Source organism: Cololabis saira, chromosome 10 (assembly GCF_033807715.1).
Source record: "Cololabis saira isolate AMF1-May2022 chromosome 10, fColSai1.1, whole genome shotgun sequence".
Taxonomy (NCBI): domain Eukaryota; kingdom Metazoa; phylum Chordata; class Actinopteri; order Beloniformes; family Belonidae; genus Cololabis; species Cololabis saira.
The window spans coordinates 31,871,872-31,892,901 of record NC_084596.1 but is presented as its reverse complement, the minus strand read 5'-3'; the positions used below and the strand labels follow the sequence as shown (position 1 = coordinate 31,892,901).

The following is a 21,030-nucleotide window of genomic DNA, read 5'->3' as shown; positions in this document are numbered from 1 at the left end:
ATGTGTTTTATAGTTAAAACCCATATAACCCTGTCTGACACAAAGTTCTCATATTTACACCCAAAATAATGGAAGTCTGAGTACTTTTGACTTGCGCATGTATTATGTTCAGTTGGCTGTGAGGACGTGTTCCACTCTTCCCACCGAAAACTTTCACTATGAGAAGAAGGCAAGGAAAAAGCAGAGAACAACCACAAGGAATAGTCCATTTCGGCCCTTTGCGTGGTAGTGTAGCGCGGACATTAATATTTTTACGAGGCAGTACCTGCAGGTCTCTCTGGCAGCCGGTTGGGCTGCTGGGACATCCTACGGTCATTTTCCGTCAACGCTGCTGCTTTCCGGATACCTTTTCTTAGTCATTCCAGAGACCCACTCTGAGTGTGTTTTGAATTTATTTTTGAAATAAATCAGGCCTTCGAGGCCTGTGCTTTTTTGAGCTGAATCCTGCATTTAAGTCTCCGGTTTTTCTCCACACTCCACACAACTAAATTACAAGCTTCCATGTGACTGATGCCTCATCCAGAGATTTACTGTGTGTAACAGACGGCTGGTTAGGCATATTTAGTCACTTTGAAAAAAGTCTGACCCATCAAACCTGGTACAGAACATACCGAGCCAAACCCCTAAGGGGTGGGGGGGGGGGGCTTAAAGGGGACCTATTATGAAAAACACGTTTTTTCTTGTTTTAACATATATAAAGTGGTCTCCCCTCGCCCTGCCAGCAGAGGGGAGATGAAATCCCATGAATTTCTGCAAGGTCTGTGACCCCCGCCCGACCGAATCCCCCAGTGTCACGTGATTTTTTTGCGCCGTTTAGAATCTGCTCCCGTCGTGAGTCACGACGGGAGCAGATTTCCATAGGTTCAGCCTCCGCTGCTGAAACCACGCCCACAACCAGCTCTCTCCGCCGGCTGGAGCTCCGCCATTGTTCAGCAGCGGTCAGAGCCGGATTAACGCAAAGGCAGACTAGGCAAGTGCCTAGGGCCCGACAGGGGGGGGGCCCAGACAGAGGGACAAAAAAAAAAAAAAAAAAAAAAATTTTATTTTTTTTTTTTTTTGTCTGCACACAAATTAATGGTTGATAACATGCCGGTAAAAACCTAAGGCATATATATATGTGCATTATTACTATATTTAGTATACATACATATATATATACGCATACATACGCACAGGGCCGCCGCAAGGGATGTGCGAACCGTGCAACCGCACGGGGCCTGCCGCCCCAAGGGGCCTGGCGCCCCAAGGGGCCTGGCGCCCCAAGGGGCCTGGCGCTATGGGCCGTTTTTTTTTTTCCTTATAAATATCAACACGTCACGTTCCATTACAGACCTAAATGTGTACTAGTCTGTGCATATCAATAAATATATGTGCAATGATGACGCGTGTCTGTTGTTCAATACAACTGCGTCAGACCAAGCGCGGACACAAGCTAGTCTCATCCAGACGGTGGAGTTGGAACAAACTGTCACACAATGTCGAGAGAACGAGACAGATTCAGGAAATTTCCATCAGGGGATGAAAAAAGAAAAAAACAAAAGAAAATGGAAGTGTTTAATGCCTCTCTGAAAGGCACGTTTGATAAATTTGTTACAAAAATCACCGATCCGCCCGGGTCTCAAGCAGCCATGGGGCCCCGCGTCGAGGCAAGCCCAGATGATGATGAGGCAGGGGAAGGTATCCAGTATTTTGCTAATTGGAGAGTTAAAATTGCGCATATAGACACCCGATCCGACCCGAAAAACCCCAAAATTTCAAGGGCCCCCCTGGCTATTTCACACAGGGCCTCGCAAATCTCCCCAACGGCTCTGCATACGCATACACATACATACATATACACATACAGACATACATACTACAGCCCACTTTGTCTTACTGCAAATTGTATTGGTCTTTGTAGATTTGACTTCTTATTTAACTATTCAATTTAATCAACACATTTAATCAAGATTTTCTGCAAAATGCTCAAAATCGATAAGATAAGGATAATTTAATAGCATTTAATAGAGCATTGTAATAACGTATAAATAATAAAAATCTAAAAATAGTCTGATAGACTGTTTAATATACAACACATGACTTATTTTGGAATACAAAGAACCAACTTGACTATGACTATGCTATGTAAAATGTGAATTAAGTTTTATTAGTAACTTTGGTAAGTTTAAGATTTCATAAATAACATCGATGGAGGGGGGCCCAAAAATCACAGTCTGCCTAGTGTAGTCCATTTATTTAATCCGGCTCTGGCAGCGGTGACTGTTTTCCACCGGTTTCAACAGCGAGGGAGAGTTAAAATGAGGTTTTGCATCGACATTTACCCTCATAAAAGGATCAGTTCCAACAGCACGGACCCGGTAACTGCACACGAGTCAGCGGTAAGTTACGTTTTTTTTAATGTTATTTATATTTGTATGATCTTTGCATGGGCTAAGTATTTAGCTTAGCTCCGGAGCAACGGAGCTGCTCCGAACCCGGAGCTCCGAACCCGGGGGCTCCGGGGGAGCCGGCGGCTCAGTACCGTAATACATTTTTCTTCTGTGGTTTCAGATTTTCAAATCAATGCACCTGGAGCTGTTCATATATATATTTATATATTTTAACAATAAAGTTGCCATTTGTGAAAATTCAGTGTTGTGATTTCTTTACAGTTAACATGATTCATTTGTCTTGTAACATAAGAAGTGAAATGATGAGGAATTGGAGTAAATAACTGTGGTGTACCTGTTTAGAATTAAATTCAATCTTCCTGTGTGAAGACGAGGTGACTAAAGGCTGATTTATGGTTCCGCGTTACACCAACGCAGAGCCTACGGCATAGGGGTAAGTGTCTATTTAACGCAGAACCGTGGACACGCTTTGCTACGCAGCCGCTGCTCTTCTCCCCGGAACGACGCTTTGTCTCCTCCCCTCCTACACGTCATTCAAGCAGCCAATCAGCACAGAGCCTCATTATCATAGCCTCGCCTCCCCTCAGAATGAAGCACAGAAAAAGGCTTTATTAGAAGCGGTAAAACTAGTGACATGGCCCACAGGCTGAATTTCTGATTTATGTAGAAAAAACAAGCTTTAGGACATTTTTTAAGACATTCAAGGCCTGTTTAAAATATACATTAAATGCCATAATATGTCCCCTTTAAGAGCAACTTCTCAAAGCAACCAAGATAGGGATAATTAGTACTAAAACCTTGGATCAACACACTTTTACTGCAAAACTGACAGCTGTTCACTGTCATTGATGTTTTTTTGTTTATACTAGTCTGGTTGATGCTTAGTCATGTGTCTTTTCTCTGATTGGTTGTATGTCTATCCACTGTTGTCCACGGAGAGCTTCTTCTGAATCGTTAGTACTGCTCCATAGAAATTGAAGTCTAATTCAGAAGAACCAGACCAATTCTTTGTAGAGGAAATGAACCTGAAAGGTTGGCCAGGCTAGCATAAACCTCACAACCACTCCCAGTCACCTTTTACCACCGCTGGCTGAAGAGCAATTTGGAAACTGAATAACAACAAGATACCCATTGAAACAGGGTTTAAAAGATATCAGCTTAAAGTTCCAGTGTTATGATGATCTAATGGCAAAAATGCAGTAACATACGACCAGATTGAATCGAGGCCTTTTGAAAAGAGACAGAAGCTAAAACTGAGCCCTTGAGCCCAACAGAAGACACACAGTTACTTCACTGGGATCAGGTTTCAGAAGTACAGGACAGATCAGGTCAAACTTGAAGAGCAAAGGGAGGTTTTGCATTTTTGAAATGTTTTTGAAGTTTTTAAGCTTAAAAAATAACTGATTGTCAGTGATGTGGGTGAACTAACGCTGAAATGCTGCTGCACTGTGGAGTCAATCCTACAATCATAAACATCGGTGTAGGTACGGTCTGGCTGACTCAGCGGTTCAGATATTTACCTTTGCTGCAGCCATGCAGATGTTAATAGAGAAAACAGACGTTTGGATAGATATTTTAAAACCCTTGAAAACTGAGTAAAGGCACATACAAAAAAAAATACACGTACTAATGCATAAACAAGAACATCCCTGTGCTGTTTGCTGGCCAACTGAAACCCTGCCAGGGGGAACAAAAGCCCCACAGCCAGGTCTGAGAGTGGGGCAGCACTCGCACTCACAGCAAAACAAAGACAAATGCATATTTTTCATTTCAACTTTCTGCAGGTTTTCAAACAGAGGAAGCAGCGAGGTTGATTTTGGCCCCGCCTCGGGAACAAAAGGTTTCCATCAAGTTTTACACTGATGCTGAGACACATGCACATGCACTTTAAGCATACTCTTAAATTAAATACTTTCTGAAAACCGTGAATGAGATGTGTACCTGCGTTACTCTACTGCCCTTAGTTTTCAGCAACTTGTGCTTTTTATTATTTGACCTTCTTTTCTCATAATTTTGTTTCATTTTATTTGTTATTTACTGTTTAATTGTGTCTTGCCGCTTTTAATGTTGATGTAAAGCACTTTGAATTACCTTGTGTTGAATTGTGCTACATAAATAAACTTGCCTTGCCTATTGTCGGCTGAAGATGGAGTTAAGACACTTCCAGGATCGTATGTGTTGTTTTTGTAACGGGGCCAAAACCAGCTGTGAACGCTGAGCTTGAAAAACATCCATTATGTGAGAGAAGAGAACCTATCAGATGACAGTCGGTTGCAGGCGTGTCAACAACATTGGTCAATGCATCCCGAGGGATCCAGCGGAGACTGGTGTGAAGAAGTTTGATGAGGCGGTTGAACCTATTTCAGTCAGAACAACCACAGCTATATATATATATATCTAAAACCACTTAAAGACAGAAGCTACTCTGACTCCTCCACAAGAGTCATATTTTATGCCTGAGATCAATCTTTGAGTTTGAGGGAACTCCTCTTCCGATGTTCTGAACAGTAATGAGTGTATTCCAAGTTCCAGCAATATAGTTGAGACGGAAGTCAAAGCAGCTGGGATGCATTTTTACAGCATGCTTGAAAATAAACTGAACCTTGTGAGAGTTCAGACAGGAACGGTAATGCCATGTAGCATCCAGGTGTACATGCCCATGCCTGATTTCTCACGCAAAGCATTTCATAGCACTAAATTCCTCTCATATTTGCATACGGAAATGTTCAGCAGGGCATTTTGCTTCTTCTGACAAATGCACACGTAGCCTCCCTGTTTGATTGACTTACCATGTGTTCATGTTTGTTTATATGTTTCAGGCAGAGAAAACCCAACATTATTTATTAGTCTGTAAAAAAGAACTAAGTCTGTTTTTCCACTGGCAAACAACATACAGCAGGTTTTTATAATTACATCTTAATTGTATCTAACCTGTGATAGAAGGGTGACCTGTCGGGGGTGCACCACAGGTGGGAAACCTTTTATTTCTCTTAAGGCCATACTCCCACTGTTAACTCACACAAAGGACCACACATTGGACAAGTTAATTAAAACATGGACTCAGTTTACAAGCTGATTCTAGCCACCATTTGTTCAGAAATACACTGCCAGATAAAGGCTTGCTCCATCTGATAAGCTACGCTGACAGGTTTTAATTCAATACTACTGTTGGTTTTTGGATCCCGGATGCTAGCATATATTCATTTGTATTTTACTTTGAATGTAACGTACAGGTTCATGCCACGGGTAGCATATTTGGTTGAAAACTGTTTTGGTGTTCTCTGCGAACACAACAATATTTACTCGACTTAACAAACATAACGGCAGTGACTCAAGACTTGGAGAAAAAGTTATTTCTTATCCAAACTATTTAATTTCCAGTGGGGAAAAGGGATTCTGCCACCACATAACTGCTGCATTTCTGATCCGTCACCACAGAGAAACATATTTAGTCCACAGCGGACATAGGGCCCGATTTACTAAGATCCTAAATAAAGAGTACTAAATTGCGTGTACACTGAAAAAGTTTGCACGTGCTGTTGTTGTGTGTTTTGCGGGTGATCAACTAAGATTGCGTGCGCAATTGATAACAGGTGCAAACCGCAGTATTTAAATGAGGTGTTGCGCGTCTTACGGTTTGCGGCGCAAACTTTGCGCCATGGAGAGTCTGGATGGAAAGCAGGATATAGTCGCAAGCGCAAAATGAAATTTGACGAGTTGGGTTAGAGATATTAGTGGAAGAGGCAAATTGTTGTGCAGTATTCAGCACCCCTGCCGTGAAAAGCACCCCCTCGTATATTCAATGGTAAGTAGACCAAGAAAAAAAACAACACACTGACACTTCAATATATTTATATATACACACTCACACAAACACATACTTAGGAGTTTATATTATATATATTTACAAATATTATGGAAGACAACACAGTTATCAGGCTATTAATTAATGACATCAATAACCATTTACCCGATTTTTGTTATCTGTGACTGTGATTGTGGGAAAGTATGACTATTGTGGAATCCATGAGCGCATTTAAACATGAATCATTAACACAAAACTGGACGCTAAACAGAACGTGACACGGAATGAGAATATCATTTTTGTCAGACGAGGGGGTGCTTTTCACAGCAGGGGTGCTGAATACGGCACAACACCGGGGTATGACAACTGCAGAACAGGCGCACAATAAGAAACACTTTTTTCTCCATGAAAACACGTGATTTATTTATTATCACAAATAAAAAAATGAATGTGCCTCCTGTGGCAACCTTTTGCTGAATAATACTCGATTTAACATTCAAATAAAATATTTCTCCTTTTGCATGTGGAGATTAGCACCTTCCTTTCGAACGTATTAAATACAGACGCAATCACAATCCCCGCAAAAACGTTCAGGCTTGGTAAATCTCATTGCGCGTGGTAAATGGACCAATTTGCATCTTCCCCTCCCAGTATTTAGCGATTTCTGGCGGGTACGCCCCATATTGATTATTCATCAGGGCAAAAGTACTAAATGAATAGCGTGTGCTATTTTGCGCATTTGAGAGGCGCAGTCCTCTTTGCACGCTGTTAGTAGATCAGCTGGCACATTGGTTTGCGGGTGCTGTCAAGTTTGCACACGTTTTTACGCACGCAAACCTTTAGTAAATCAGGCCCATAGACCGCAATCTCTGCTGTAATCAATTGACCCTTGGTCAGCCTTCTGATTGGTCCCTGAATGACGGCAAAATCCAATCTACGACTTTCTTTTAAAACCCTGAAAAATCTTTATCAAAATGCAGTTGTTATATAAATGTTTATCATTTTTACTTAGGGATGGGTGGGTCCTACTTTCCCACTGTGTAGATGGATGGATGGATGGATGGATGGATGGATGGATGGACGGACGGATGGATGGATGGACGGACGGACGGACGGACGGACGGACGGACGGACGGACGGACGGACGGACGGATGGATGGATGGATAATAAAGGATTCAGCTTAAAAAAAACAATGTCAATAAGTCAGAAAAATACCTTTTTTCCAGCTAAAGCGTACTGTTCAAAGACAACGAGATCATAAATAAGAGCAACACTTCACACATAAACTATGTCTAATTCTGAGAGCATTTCAGAAAAGTGTAGCTGCAAGATATTTTTCCACCCTAGTTAGTATTTCCATTTGGATTTTTTTCTAAACTCACATAAGTTACAAAACTCATAATCCTCATGGTATCTGTAAACACACTTTTCTTTGCCAGCTGACGACAGCTGGCGCTGAACGAACATGTGGCTCTGCTGACTGCTGAGATGAGCTGCAAGCTTTTTTGCGTGTCAGCCATATTTACGCGAATGAAGCCAGGACTTCATTGAGAGGCTGTTGAGCGCAGGAACCCATGCAGCTAACCTGCAGCTGACCTACGTCTGGGACTGACCCTCCATACGCGACCAGTCACAGACTACTAATCCAGATGAGATGGAGAACATGTCCCTCCTCTCCAGCAGTGGTCTGTGTTGTTCTATCTGTTACGGGCTCCCACTTCCATCCCCTGTTGTTCATTTTATTCTCCAACTTCTCCAAAATCCCTTAATGTCTTCTCCCTCTCTCCTCGTCTTAACCCCCTCTGGTCCTTATTGAAAACACGAGCGAGTAATCTTTCATTAGAATAACAGAGCAGAAACGGCATGCATGCCCTGGAGGGGGGTGTAAGTAACAGACGTGTTCCGAGAGCATTCTTCTCTGGTCATAAAGTCCCCGTAAATTAAAACCACTTGCTGTTTTGCTCCCAAAAATAAGTCGGGCAAGGAATGCGACTCCTCAGCTCAAAATAAAACCGCTGACATATGTCTCCCCCTTGAATCAGATAAAAATAAAAGAGGATTACCGAAAGAAAAGGAAAAAAAACTATCAAAAGACACTGAGACATGTTAAGAATGAGAAAGAAGAAGTAGAGCTGAGAAAAACTGATTTTTCGGGGGAAATAGATATTTTTTTCCACCCCCCTCCTCCCTCTCCTTACTTGGCACTTTGCTGACACAGCACAGTGCAGACCTGGATGGTGAAAACACCATACTGCATCCTCCACCTCTCCCGCTCTCCCAGTACGTAGCTTTGCACTGAATAAACTTCCAGTATGGACACGGGAAGCAGATCCCAGTGGGATAACAGACCTCTTGTGGAAAGCAGATGTCAGAGCGGACCTGATTCTTCCCCTCAATAAAGACACAAACAGCAGGACGACATACTTTTCTGTCAGTACATGAGTATGTGAGGAAGATGATTTAAAAGACTTGTCCAGCATTTTGGAATGTGCTTTTGCTTTGTTTCAGAGACATGGATACGAGTGGGAGAGGAAAACACAGGCAGTCCGTAGCCTTCAGCGTAGAGCCAATAACAATGAGTGAGGAAACACCGTCCAACACTGTCCCACCAAATCCCAAATATGTGTTTTGTCATGTCAATATGGTTTAAAAATACAGAGCTTTTTGTTGTATATATGTTACGGTTAATGTAGAAAAACGGCTCTTTTGCAAAATAACCGGCTAATGTGCAAAATAACCGGCAGGGCGGTGAATATGTAAAATAGCCGGCCAAACGGTGAATGTGCAAAATAAACGTCAGGGCGGCTAATGTTGAAAAACGGCTATTTTGCAAAGTACATACATTTTTAAGCTCATGGTGCGCGGACATCACATTTTTAATCATCTCCAGTCTCGATGCTCGATGTGGCATGCCGTGGCAATTATAGCAATTATTCTGAGTTCAAATCCCATGCAGTATATTCCTAAATTGAGCCTATTCCAAAACGAATAATGCAAACTACAGATCACGTCATTGGCACCCCAGAATAGAGCGTTGCCACCGAGGTGGCAAAGCGCAGTGGAGTGCACTCACCTCTACCAGCCTTATAGGTCTGGGAAATGTACTCGCAAATACCCAGTGTGACAGTCTTTGTGAGGAAAGATCTATTCCCACCTTCTCTTTGCACCTCCAAAACAGACGAACAGTTGTTGCGTCTCTCTCATGGAAGGTGCGCTCCTAAACCCGAATCGCGCAAACCCGAAGCGCATGATGAGATGAGGCCTCTCCTCCTCCTCCATTTGCACAAATTGATTAAACCAAAACAAACTAAGCAAACGTAATTCATTTGGTAGATAGAGTCCAGTTACTACACTACAGAATAGCCTACAGTTCAGTTGAATGGATGAAATTTGCGCTTCAAACCAGTCACTTACAGTCGCCAATCAGTGCAGTTGGTGCGTAGCAGCCAATGGAAGAAGCCCATATGCTGCACATGCTTGTTGTTGACAAGGCTGTTTATGGCTGTTGAAGAAGCCTAACGTTACACTCCCCGAAAAAGTGTTGGGTCTGACACATCCACAGCATTAACCGGCTACTGCCGTTTTTCTACATTAGCCGCACTGACGGTTATTTTGCATATTAACGGCTATTTTGCAAAATAGCCGTTTGGCCGGCTATTTTACATATTCACCGCCCTGCCGGCTATTTTGCAAAAAAGCCGTTTTTCTACATTTACCGTAACATACAGTATATATTAGCCTAAACTGTGCAAGTCCATTTCACAAAATCCCACCAAAGTAAATGGAAAACAACAACGAGAATGCTTATTTACAATGTGTCTACTAATACACTAATACACTACTAATACACACCTGAACAGCGTTACTGGAGGAGTGCAACAACTACAACCTTTGGCACAGCTAACCCAGCTCGTAGCACTGGTGGTTGGAGCCAAACGCATGTTTGCTACATTGTTTTGAGAATGAAGTTGTCATCAGTCCAGGACACTTAAGCATGCACTTTTAACCACGCTAAATATATTGGATTATAAGACAACCCGCAGCCATGTTTTCAACCATTGTAATTTTAATTTGTTAACTTAACTGGTTATCTGCTGTATCCATGTAAACATTAACTTCCACTTATCCTGGTTTGGGTTACGGGGACAGTTTAGGCTGCTGCGCCGGCTCTAATTTAATCTTCTTTAAAATGTCATTTCAGCTTCATACAAGTCACAATAATAGGCTTAAGACAACGCAGTTGTGGAGGGAAAAGTGAGCGAATGCACCCACAAACGTCCACTTACTTCAAATAAAGCTCAATGGCGTCATCACGCTACACACCGGAGTCCAATTGGCTCAATGAGTTTGGGGATGTGGTTTGAAGCTAAAAGACTTTAGCTTTGCTGTTCATAAGAAACATCTGCTGATATAAACTACACCCGCCCAAAAGATCCCAGAAATCACATGATCAAGAGTAGTTCATCTACCCAAGGCTGGAAAGGGATCCAAAAAACTGTTCAAAGACTTTAAGCTTCAACAGTTAGAAACATGGAGACGTGGTGATATAATTTGGTTATATGTTATAATATTTTATAAAAATTGTTATATATTAGGATATTAATATATTATTAGGCTATATTTATATTATATCGTGCTACACCACTCTATATGATAATTATTTATTTGTTTAACTTATTTACTCTCGAATTAATATTCTCAATTTATGTACTACTTTCATCATCTTATTTACACACACACACACACACACACACACACACACACACACACACACACACACACACACACACACACACACACACACACACACACACACACACACAGATGTCGTCTTTTGTCGTTGTTTGCACTGTATGTTAATAAATAAAAAAAGAAAAAAGAAAAAAAAGAAACATGGAGACGTTTAGTACTGGGCCTACTCTTCCTAAAGTGGACACCCAGTCAAGAAGACTCCTAAGCACAGCTCACCAACATCCAAACATCATCACAATTGGGGATTTGGGGATTACACACATATCTTTTGGGACTGTCCATCAATTCAAGTGTTTTGGAAAAATGTCAAAGTAGAAATTAAAAATATTGTCAAAGTAAATGTTCCTCTGGACCCTGCGGTGTACTTGTTGGGAGTTGTAACAAAGGAAACATATAACGCAGAACAGAGATGCATACTGCAGATTTTGTTACTGATTGCCAAAAAAATGATTACTGTCAATTGGAAGGGCACTAAATCACCGATGATAACACAGTGGAAGCAGAGACTGAAGCAGGTTTACATCGTGGAACAGATGACCGCAAGGCTACAAATGAAAATGGACACTTTTCACCAAAGATGGAGATGTTGTATCGTATTTGGATACTGATGGAAATGGGTTGTTGTAAAAGAAGGGGAAGTGTCTTTTAATAATTAATGTTGCTCTCTGTATTAATGTTGGTCTAAAATGCACTTTTTAATTGTATGTCTGCAGGGGAAAAGGTTCTGTTATTTGTGAAAAAGGAAAAAATATCATCACAATGAGGCATGGCATGATTTGGTGCTGCTTTGCTTCCTCAGGTCATTGACCACTTAAAAACATTGAAGGTAAAAATGAATTCAGAGTTTACCAAAATATCCTAGAGGATAATATCAAGCTGGTTGTCCAGCAACTGACGCTTCTCAGAAACTGGGTGATAGGAGCAATGACCCCGCAAGCATAACAACAAATTTACCACAGAACCGCTTTAGAAAAAGAAATAATTCACCTTTTGGAGCAGCCCAGTCAGAGCCCAGACCTTAAGCCCATAAAAATGCAGGCGATACGACCTCAAGAGAGATTTTCTCACACCAGATATCCTATAAGTATCCCTGAGCTGATCTGGTTTGGAAAGAAAAACGAACTCTGAGTGATGCCAGCGGTTTACCTGCCCCCCTCAGCAGCACTGTGGACATTTAACGGGCGTCTTTTTCTTCTTTTTCTGACATGGGAAATTACCCTTTTTTGTGTGTCACATTAAGCGTATTGTTTTTGTTGTGACCACTAAAAAAACCACAGCCTGTCCCGAAAATTTAACTCTGAGACCTCGATACACACAAGGAAAATAAACAGAAAATTCTAATGAAGTTTCTGGTTTTAGACTTTTTTTATGCCGAGTGCAGCAAAAGCACAACGGTATGCTGATAACGATGCAAGTCGTCAACCAGTCAGCAACACCCAGGAGGCTGCGGTTTCATTTCAACTGCACCCACTGCTGTTATAAGAGAAAGAAAAAAGGATGAAGACTGCAGCCAAAAACAAGGCTGCTTCTGGGAAATTATGTGCGGGCTTCTACTCAACCTCAACAAATATTGCCGCTGGGAGAGAGCCAACCAAAATTCTGTATTCCTGATGGGAAATCATTCCCTCTGACATCAATGATGAGTTATTAAGAATAGGAACTTTTACAGGTGGACACAGATGGAAGTCAAGAAGTCACTTACCAAACCTCTTATATCCGAAGGACTGCACGTCGTCCTCATCAGCAAAGTCGTCTGAGAAGGAACAGAGAAATAAACAAAATCAGATGTGAACCTCTGATATGTGTACCCACAGATCGCTGAATCAATTTAGCGAGCCATTACAAATACTCGTTAAGTTGGGATATCCCAGCTCTTTTGGATAAATGCTCCATTATTCTTTCACACCGTGAGATTATTCTGTCTCCCACAGCCTGGAAGACACTTGTCTTCTTTCAAGTCTGTCCCTCATCTGCGGCAGAGCACTTTGATAGTGATATTTATCTCATCTTTGTCCTTATAGCCACTTTAAAGGGGACCTATTATGAAAAACACGTTTTCTCTTGCTTTAACATATATAAAGTGGTCTCCCCTCATGGTGACAACTCAGAGAAGGAGGAAATCAACCAAATTCTGCAGTGTCTGTACAGCCGCCCGGATGAGCCATCCAGTGTGATGTGGATCTACGAGCCGTTCAGATTCTGCTCCCTTTCGTTATGTAACCAAAATACAATTTACACCGGTTGGCCTCCGATGCGTGAAAACACGCCCACAACTAACTCCGCTGGCCGGAGCTTCCACCATTTTTTCGTAGCGGTGTATCGCGTCATTCAGGCAGCCAATCAGCACAGTGCCTCATTATCATAGCCCCGCCCACTCAGAATCCCTCATAGATAATGAGGTTAGAGAATGGGAAGATAAAGACATGGCTCAGAGGCTGAATTTCTAATTTATTTAGCAAAAACAATCAAAAGCTTGTTTTTAAGTCATTTAAGGCCTGTTTAAAATAGGTATTAGATGCCATAATAGGTCCCCTTTAAGTAAAGACACACACAAGTCCCAAAGATCTCAAGTCTAAAAAGGACCTTTCAACTTTAAAGTTCTTCTTTAAAGTCAGGTGTAGGACTGTAGAAATGTGGTCTGGGTTACAGTCTCCAGAGCAGTAGTAGTGACCTTTGAACCAGACCTGACAAAGAAAATTCAAGTTGTCGTAAGGAATCTGAAAAGTCATCTTGCTGAAGGAATGTGACTTTTCTGGCATCTCATAGCAACTGTTTCCACATGATTGTTGCAAATCACCGGGTTGCGTTAACAGATGTTTGTTTGGCTGCTCAAGATTCAGTCACTACATGTACTTTCATATGGCTGACTTGACATGTGTGAGGCCAACTGATAGTTGTTTGGATCTGTGGTGGGGAGGGTAATGATGCTAATGACATGGTAATGTTACATTGGCTGTAGATCCAAGCGAGCGCTGGTTTGGTGAGGACCACAACACAAGACGCTTTAGCTTTCATTCAAAAGTTGAATGTTGGCGTAGAGCAGATGTAAAAGTTATATGATCGGTTCTACAATGTTATTTAAAACACTCAAAGGACTGCGTTTCCACATGTTACATATTCTTGGGAGGATAAGTGGTTAGCACTGTTGACTCACAGCAAAAAGGTTCCTGGCTCAACTCCTGGGCCCAGACGGAGTCGTTCTGTGTGGGGTTTTCATCTTCTTGTGATGGTTGTTCGTCAATATGTGACGCCATGCAATGGACTTGCCTGCAGTTATTAAGAAAGTATGGAAAAGGGCTCTCCTGCAAGTTGTTTACATATGAAGCAGGTAATGAGCTTGCCAAATTCAAGTAATCCCTACAAAAGACTTCAAATCCAGGTAGACTGAAAAGAAGATCTTTTGAAATTAGGGAAAGAGCAGAACTGACAGCAATAAGGAAGTTGAAACAATAACTTCCTTTGATCCTTGACCATTGTAGGGATGGGATCTCACTGATAAAATTTAGCATTTAGACACTAATGAGTTCACAGCGAATCAATGCTGCACAAACCTATATTTCAGACTCCATTACAATATTTAGATGGATTTCGGAGTGTATCTGCAAGACTGCAGATGGAGCATTAAGAGTAAATGCAGATAAGCAACAGATGCCGTAATCGTGAACATGTTACTGAACAACTGGCTGTGAGTTTTTGTCCATCTTGTCTCACCTCACCTGTGTTACCTGTCATTGCTGCGAGTGATGTCATCAATCCAGTTGTTGCTAGGTTACAAGCACATCAACCCAATGCAGCGAGGATGATCTCTTGACAGCTCGACTATGACTCTCTCTCGTGCACTTCCAACTTTTGAACAGGTTGTCAACATATTTTTGTATTTTTATGTCCTTATTTTATACTAATATTTGGACCGAAAGGTTTCCTTTTCATTCTTATTTATTTATTAGAGAATGTCCACAGTTTGGTGTAGAATACCACCCGAGTGAAGAACAAGACGAAGTGTTTGAGATACGTGGTTATTTGACTGACAAACATTCAGATCCAGTGTATGTGTGGTCTCTGAGAAATGTAACAGTTTTTTTTTTCTCCAGGGACTCACGTCTAAAAAAAAAAAAACACAAAACAATAACAAACTAGGAAGAAAACAAACACAAATCTAAGAATATACGGTAATAGTTTTGGACAAGCCATGAACAACTGACTCCTGAGTCAAAATCTAGAGTTTCGAGGTTTTACCTGCTCAACAACTAGGTTTTGCTTTCAATTGTGTTTTGTGGCATCAATCCTCTACAGACCTTTCAAATGACATAAGCAATCCAGGGATACGTTCAGAGAAATAACATACCTGTACTGTTGTAAATATGCATTCAATACCTTGGGTTTTAGAGCATTATACACATTTTCCTCGCTGTCTCTTTAAGAATGACATTACTGATACCATGTCTATGTCTATGAGGAAAAATATAAAGTGTAAAAGATGATTCATGAAACACTATTGTCATAAAATGAGATTAACAAGAGGATTGTTGCTCCTGCTCAGGTCTTTTCACATGGATTCAAATGGAACCATTAGTAGTTAAGACCTGCGTTCTGTTGGACTGAAACAGAATGTACTTTCCAAATAAACCCCACTGCTTCACAATGCAATAACATGACCTGTAGTCGTCTAGCACGCCAATAACATCCAGGATGCAGCCTGCTGTATGATTCAGTTAAACCTCTGTTTCCCGAGACTGGCCGTCAGGGGGCAGCAGTGGGGCGACAATCAACGCAACAGGTCTAACAAGTGTGGCCTTTGAGGTTAAGAATGACAAACCAAGATATTAATTTAGCAACGTGCAAAACTTCAGAGAACCACATGGGTCTCTGATCCAGGCAGATCAGAGACCCATAAATATAAAGCCACTGACGAGCATGATCCATGCCGTTTCCTCTGCTGTGTTTTGCAGCCGGTGTTGGAAAGCAGGCTGGATATAAGTCATATAAAAGCTTTACTGTGTAACAGAAAGTCTCGCTCAATACTTCTTTCAATACATCCCAGTTATATTTAAAACTTTAAAGTAAAGCAAGTCGCACACATGTGACTAAATACCTGATATTCAAGGGGATCGATAATCGATAATCAAAACAAAAAAAGTGAATAAAAGCTGCGTTCCATTTACCTCGGAAGTCGGAACTCGGAAATGGGAATGACGTCATAGCCGAGTTATCAGCGTTCCAGTTACAAAGTAGGTGAACAAGTTTGTAGGTCGCATATACCACATGAAAAATGTAAATTACACTATAGCAGCATATATATGCCAAACAATACTTGTATATGACTGATTTAGTGTGACCAAAACTAGAATGAAGTGCTACGAAGCTCTCTTCTACTGTTTACAACCGGGGCAGCCATCTCGGAATATGAACTCGGGGGTGGTGAAGACTCTCCCACTTTCCCAGTGGGAAATCCCACTTCGAGGGGCGTTCCAGTTGAAAAATCCGACTGGGAACTTGGAAATTCCCACTTCCGAGGACAAATGGAACGCGGCATATAGCCTCCGGATGACGCTTTTGGTTTTTTTTTGTATGTATGTGGAATATTTTCTCTCTTTTTTTTAGTCGGTTACCCTCTGATGTGCATCACAGGACAGATGCAAAACAATCCCCAAAACAGAGCCCCGTTATTGAAAGCAGATGTGAAGCCTAAATTATGGTTCCGCGTTAAATCGACGCAGAGTCTACGCCGTAGACTACGGCGTAGTGTACGCGGAGACGCGCAGCGTACGGTGCGTGTGCCGCGTACCCTACGCCGTAGGCTCCGCGTTAGTGTAACGCGGAACCATAAATCAGCCTTGAGTTGTAGCCCACGCATTCCTCAGGTCCCGCACCAGAACCAGCGGAGCGACAAAGAGAGACCCACGGGGGGTTGCGTGAGCACAAAAACGCATCACCTTGTCAACAGTGACACGTGGCGTTGATGTCTTGCAGAAACACTTAATTTGGGGATTATTTAACCTCTAACTGAGCATACCTTTCATTGTGATTTAGGGGGTCTGTCGTTGATGGGCTGCTGCCTGAAGTCACATCCACAGCATCGCACTGGAACTCCACAGCACCTCCAATCCGCAGGTATCCCAGTGTCCCCGGGGTTGTTGACAGGAGAGAAGGTGGTGGAATAAAAATCAGAGCTCCATCCGTGACTTTTTCACGCTGGGGTCCACCTCCTTCGGCCCAGGTAACTTCTTATTCTGCTGCTGCTGCTGCTGCTGCTGCCAGTGGACTGTTGCTGAGGACTTGTGGATGCAAACTTCTCCCAGACGACTTCTCCTTGTTTTGTCTCGGGGAGATGCTGGGAAAGAGGGTGGATCCTTGGTACCCGCAGCAGCAGCAACAGGAGACGCTCAACAAGTGAAGGAATCCAAACGTGAGGGGAAGTGGAGCACCCGTAGGGCTGCTACCAGAAACCACGTGCTCCCCACATCTGTGTGCAGCAGTCTGCAGCTGCACGCTCCTCCACAGCTCTGCTCTGCCTAACCGCTGCAGTTATCCTAGGGGCAGGTAACAACACCCACTGTAGAGCAGCAGGTTGTTTGGACCTAAGTTACAAAACGTTTTCATTGCAGCAAACTACATTTTCAAGTAATTTGGTGTAAAAGTTGTAAATGCTGATTTAAAGCTGCAAGCAGCTTTAAAAAGTGCCTTTGCTGTTCACATAAAACTCAACTTATCGTCAAAAGCATATCAGAAATGACACCATCCACGACTCTCTATGTCAAACCATTCAAAAGTTATTGCAGAAAATAGGAATTATCACATATCGACCAATCAGAAGAAGGGGCGGGGCTAATTCATGCCAATTATGTTCAAGGACTCAAAACCGAGTCCGATGACACCACCCATGAGTCTTTATGTCAAACCATTCAAAAGTTATGGCAGAAAATAGGAACTATCAAATATGGACCAATCAGATGAAGGGGGGGGGGGCGCGCTTTTTGGCGTGTATCGTCGCCACGGTAACGCTTTTGACTGAGAAAAGTAATGCCCATCGTCGCAGGATCGAGACACACATTTTGATGTATAACACACCTGGGTGCACGTTACGGTTCGGGCCGCATTAACGGCCGAAAAAATGGCATAAATTACGCCAAAATTACACGATTAATTCAAAATGACCGACTTCCTGTTTGGTTTCGGCCATGGTGCCAAGAGAGTTTTCTTTAATTTGCAACATGATACAGGTGTGTACCGATTTTCGTGCATGAAAATTTTCTAGGGGGTGCTGTTGAGCCATTAGGCCATGCCCATTAATGCAAACCATTAAATATCTAATTTTTCGCCAGGCCTGGCTTGCATGCAAAACTTGGTGACTTTTGGGGCACGTTTAGGGGGGCAAAAAGGCCCTCATTCGAAAGAAAAACGAGAAAAACACAAACATTTCCTACAGATACAATAGGGCCTTCGCACTGTAAGTGCTCGGGCCCGCATGAGGAGATATGACGCTGTTTCTATTTATAGCAAAGGATGAAATTGAAATTTGGGTCTGTCCTGGAATAAATGTTTAAAATAGAAAACGAAGGGCTGAGCATGTTTTGGTCTCCTTTTTAAAGTGACAATAAAGATTTTTTTACATGTTAAAAACATTGTTTCAACTCATTTGAGGGAATATTTGATTGTCTTTAAGAAGTGCTCTCTACTTCTTGCAGTGTCTGTAGAAACCTTTTGTAAAAAGAGGAGTTCAGAGTCTACTTAGTGCCAGCAAGGAGCCCAGGTCCTGTAGCTGAAGTCCTTCAAGTCCGTGCTTGATGGTTGGTATGAGGGTTTATGCTAATAGCTGAGTTAGTTTTTTTCCAAACACGTTGTGTGTCTCTAGACTCTAGACTCTATATTGTTTGGAAATTATCTTATAAACCTTCGCTAATTGATTTTCAGCAACAATTACTTATCTAACAGCTGATGTCCTAACGCATTGGCATTCGCATTAACTGTGTTAACACATACCTGTTTGGTCCAAACCAGCGATCTGACAAAACCTGTTTTTACAGAGATTATTACACTAACTGATGATCAGTGATTGGCACCACTTAAGTCCTTGTTCTTCATATTTAATCTTCTGGCATCGATTGCTTAAAAAAAAAAATTAGAAAGTTCCCTCCAGTCAGTGCACACCCTTAACATAGTCAGGAGTTGCAGTGGAGACCGTGTCCTGCCCAACTGAAGGTTCACAGAAGGACAGTTTACAGCAGTTGTGTTACCTCTAACAAGACCTGTGTTTCACTGTTGCATTCTTCATACCTCTCTTCTTTGTGGAGCTGTTTGACTCCCCATGTGTTTACTTTCCTCAGACCAGGACTCCGTGCTTTAATCAACACCACAAACCTTAGCACAGGACCACATGGTGGGGCTATTGTAAGAACTTGCTGCAGCACTTTGAAGAGTTTTTTTGATGTCCCAAAGTCTGGACGCACTTGCAGAGAAGCATCAAAAAAACAGAATCCAAACGAAACAAAAATCTGGGATCATTTTTTAAATTTCATTCTGTGTTGATTTGTACTGACGCTCGTGCGAAAGTTGGCGTACTGGCAGACTTACTCAACCATAAACCCTCTTCACTGTCAACTGTTTTATGTTTGGATCTACTGTGGGAAATCGTGGGGGAAACATTTCTCCCTGCAGCGTTATGGGAACCAGGTGCTGAAGGTGTCAGAGGGGCTGAGGCTCTGACTGGTTTGGATTATTACCCAGTAAGGACTCTATTTTCTGGGTCACAGAATGCAAAGAGGGCACATTTTTGAGGGAAATGGGGCACCAACAAAGAGCTGGGGATAGAGAGACTCTCACAACTGGAGTTCTGAAATACTAAACACTTTCCTATGGTTCCTTTCACTAAAAATACACCAGGTTCACATATAGTTAAAGAATAACTGGTGGATGTTTTAAAAACAGAGCAAGTAAAACCTTTATTTCCTGACGGGGTTATTTGCAGTACCAATCTGGAGAGGGATAAAAAAGAATACCAAAGGCAGTGAATGCACCAGGAACACTATCAAAATCACCATCAATAAGAGGAGAAATGTGGCGTCACAGAAACATTGCAAAGATCAGGGTGGACCGCCCAAAGTTGATGAGATGATGAGGGGAAAAAAGAGCTTATTAAGTGGAACTACAGGAATTTCTAGAAGGTACTGATCACTGTTTACATGAGACTATCTCCCACAGGGTGGCTAGACAGACGCTGCTTGTTATTGAAAAAAAAAGAGTGTGCCAGCCCACCTGAATGATACCAAAATGTATTCATTCACCTCAAACCATGTAAGAAAATATGGTCTGATGAGTAAACGGCTGAAATTTTTGGCCTTAATTTTACAAAGTTATGTTTGGTGCAAAGCCACTACAGAAAATCATCCAATATCAACAGTGAGGCACGGTGCTGTGCTGTGGCTTGTCAAGATACCTGGCAAAATGAATGGCTCCAAATACCTAGATAATTTGGTGCACAAACGTGCAAAATAAGCTTAAAATAAAGGGGACCTTCCTAAAGCATATATATCTTTATTTAAACTCGAAAATCATTGAGGGCGAGCCCTCATTTACAATGACGTCGAGCAAATACAAAAGTAAAAAACAAAAAAACAAAAACAAAACAACAAAAGAACAGTCAATTAAACAAATATTAAGTTACAATTAATATATAATGTAACAATAAAATCAATTAAAACAGATCCAAACAGTGCTTAAAAGATTTAAGATCAGAGATTTAAAAATATGTCAAATATGTCAAAATCAACCAGGACATGGCTTCAGAGAAGGAAAACCAAAGTCTAGTACTGGCCAGGCTCAATCCCATTGGAAACCAGTTTTAAAAAACAAAACAAAAAAAGCTACACGGGAGCTTTCCTCACAATTTAAAGGAACTTTAAATTTCTCTCTTTTGCAAAGAAGATTGAAATTAAATCCAAAGATGTGTGATAATAATATAGTCTTGTTTACTAAGATCTCATACTGTAATAAAGGCACAACATGCTTCTATAAAGTATTACTTAGGAGGGGTGTTCATACTTATACAAGTAAGCTGTGGTTGTTTTTTGTTTTTTAAATAATTT

General features: G+C 41.7%; 1 protein-coding gene across 1 annotated transcript in view; it reads right to left on the bottom strand.

Annotated features, from left to right (window-relative positions):
* Positions 1-17,364, bottom strand: part of LOC133452225 (collectin-12-like) — a 61,513-nt gene extending 44,149 nt beyond the window's left edge. The window contains exons 1-2 of the mRNA XM_061731445.1: positions 16,962-17,364; positions 12,651-12,701 (exon numbers count right to left, since the gene is read on the bottom strand). Of these exons, the coding sequence (XP_061587429.1) occupies positions 12,651-12,701; positions 16,962-16,968 (58 nt within the window). The 5' untranslated portion in view covers positions 16,969-17,364. The remainder of the gene's footprint in view (positions 1-12,650; positions 12,702-16,961) is intronic.
* Positions 17,365-21,030: the final 3,666 nt, after the last annotated feature.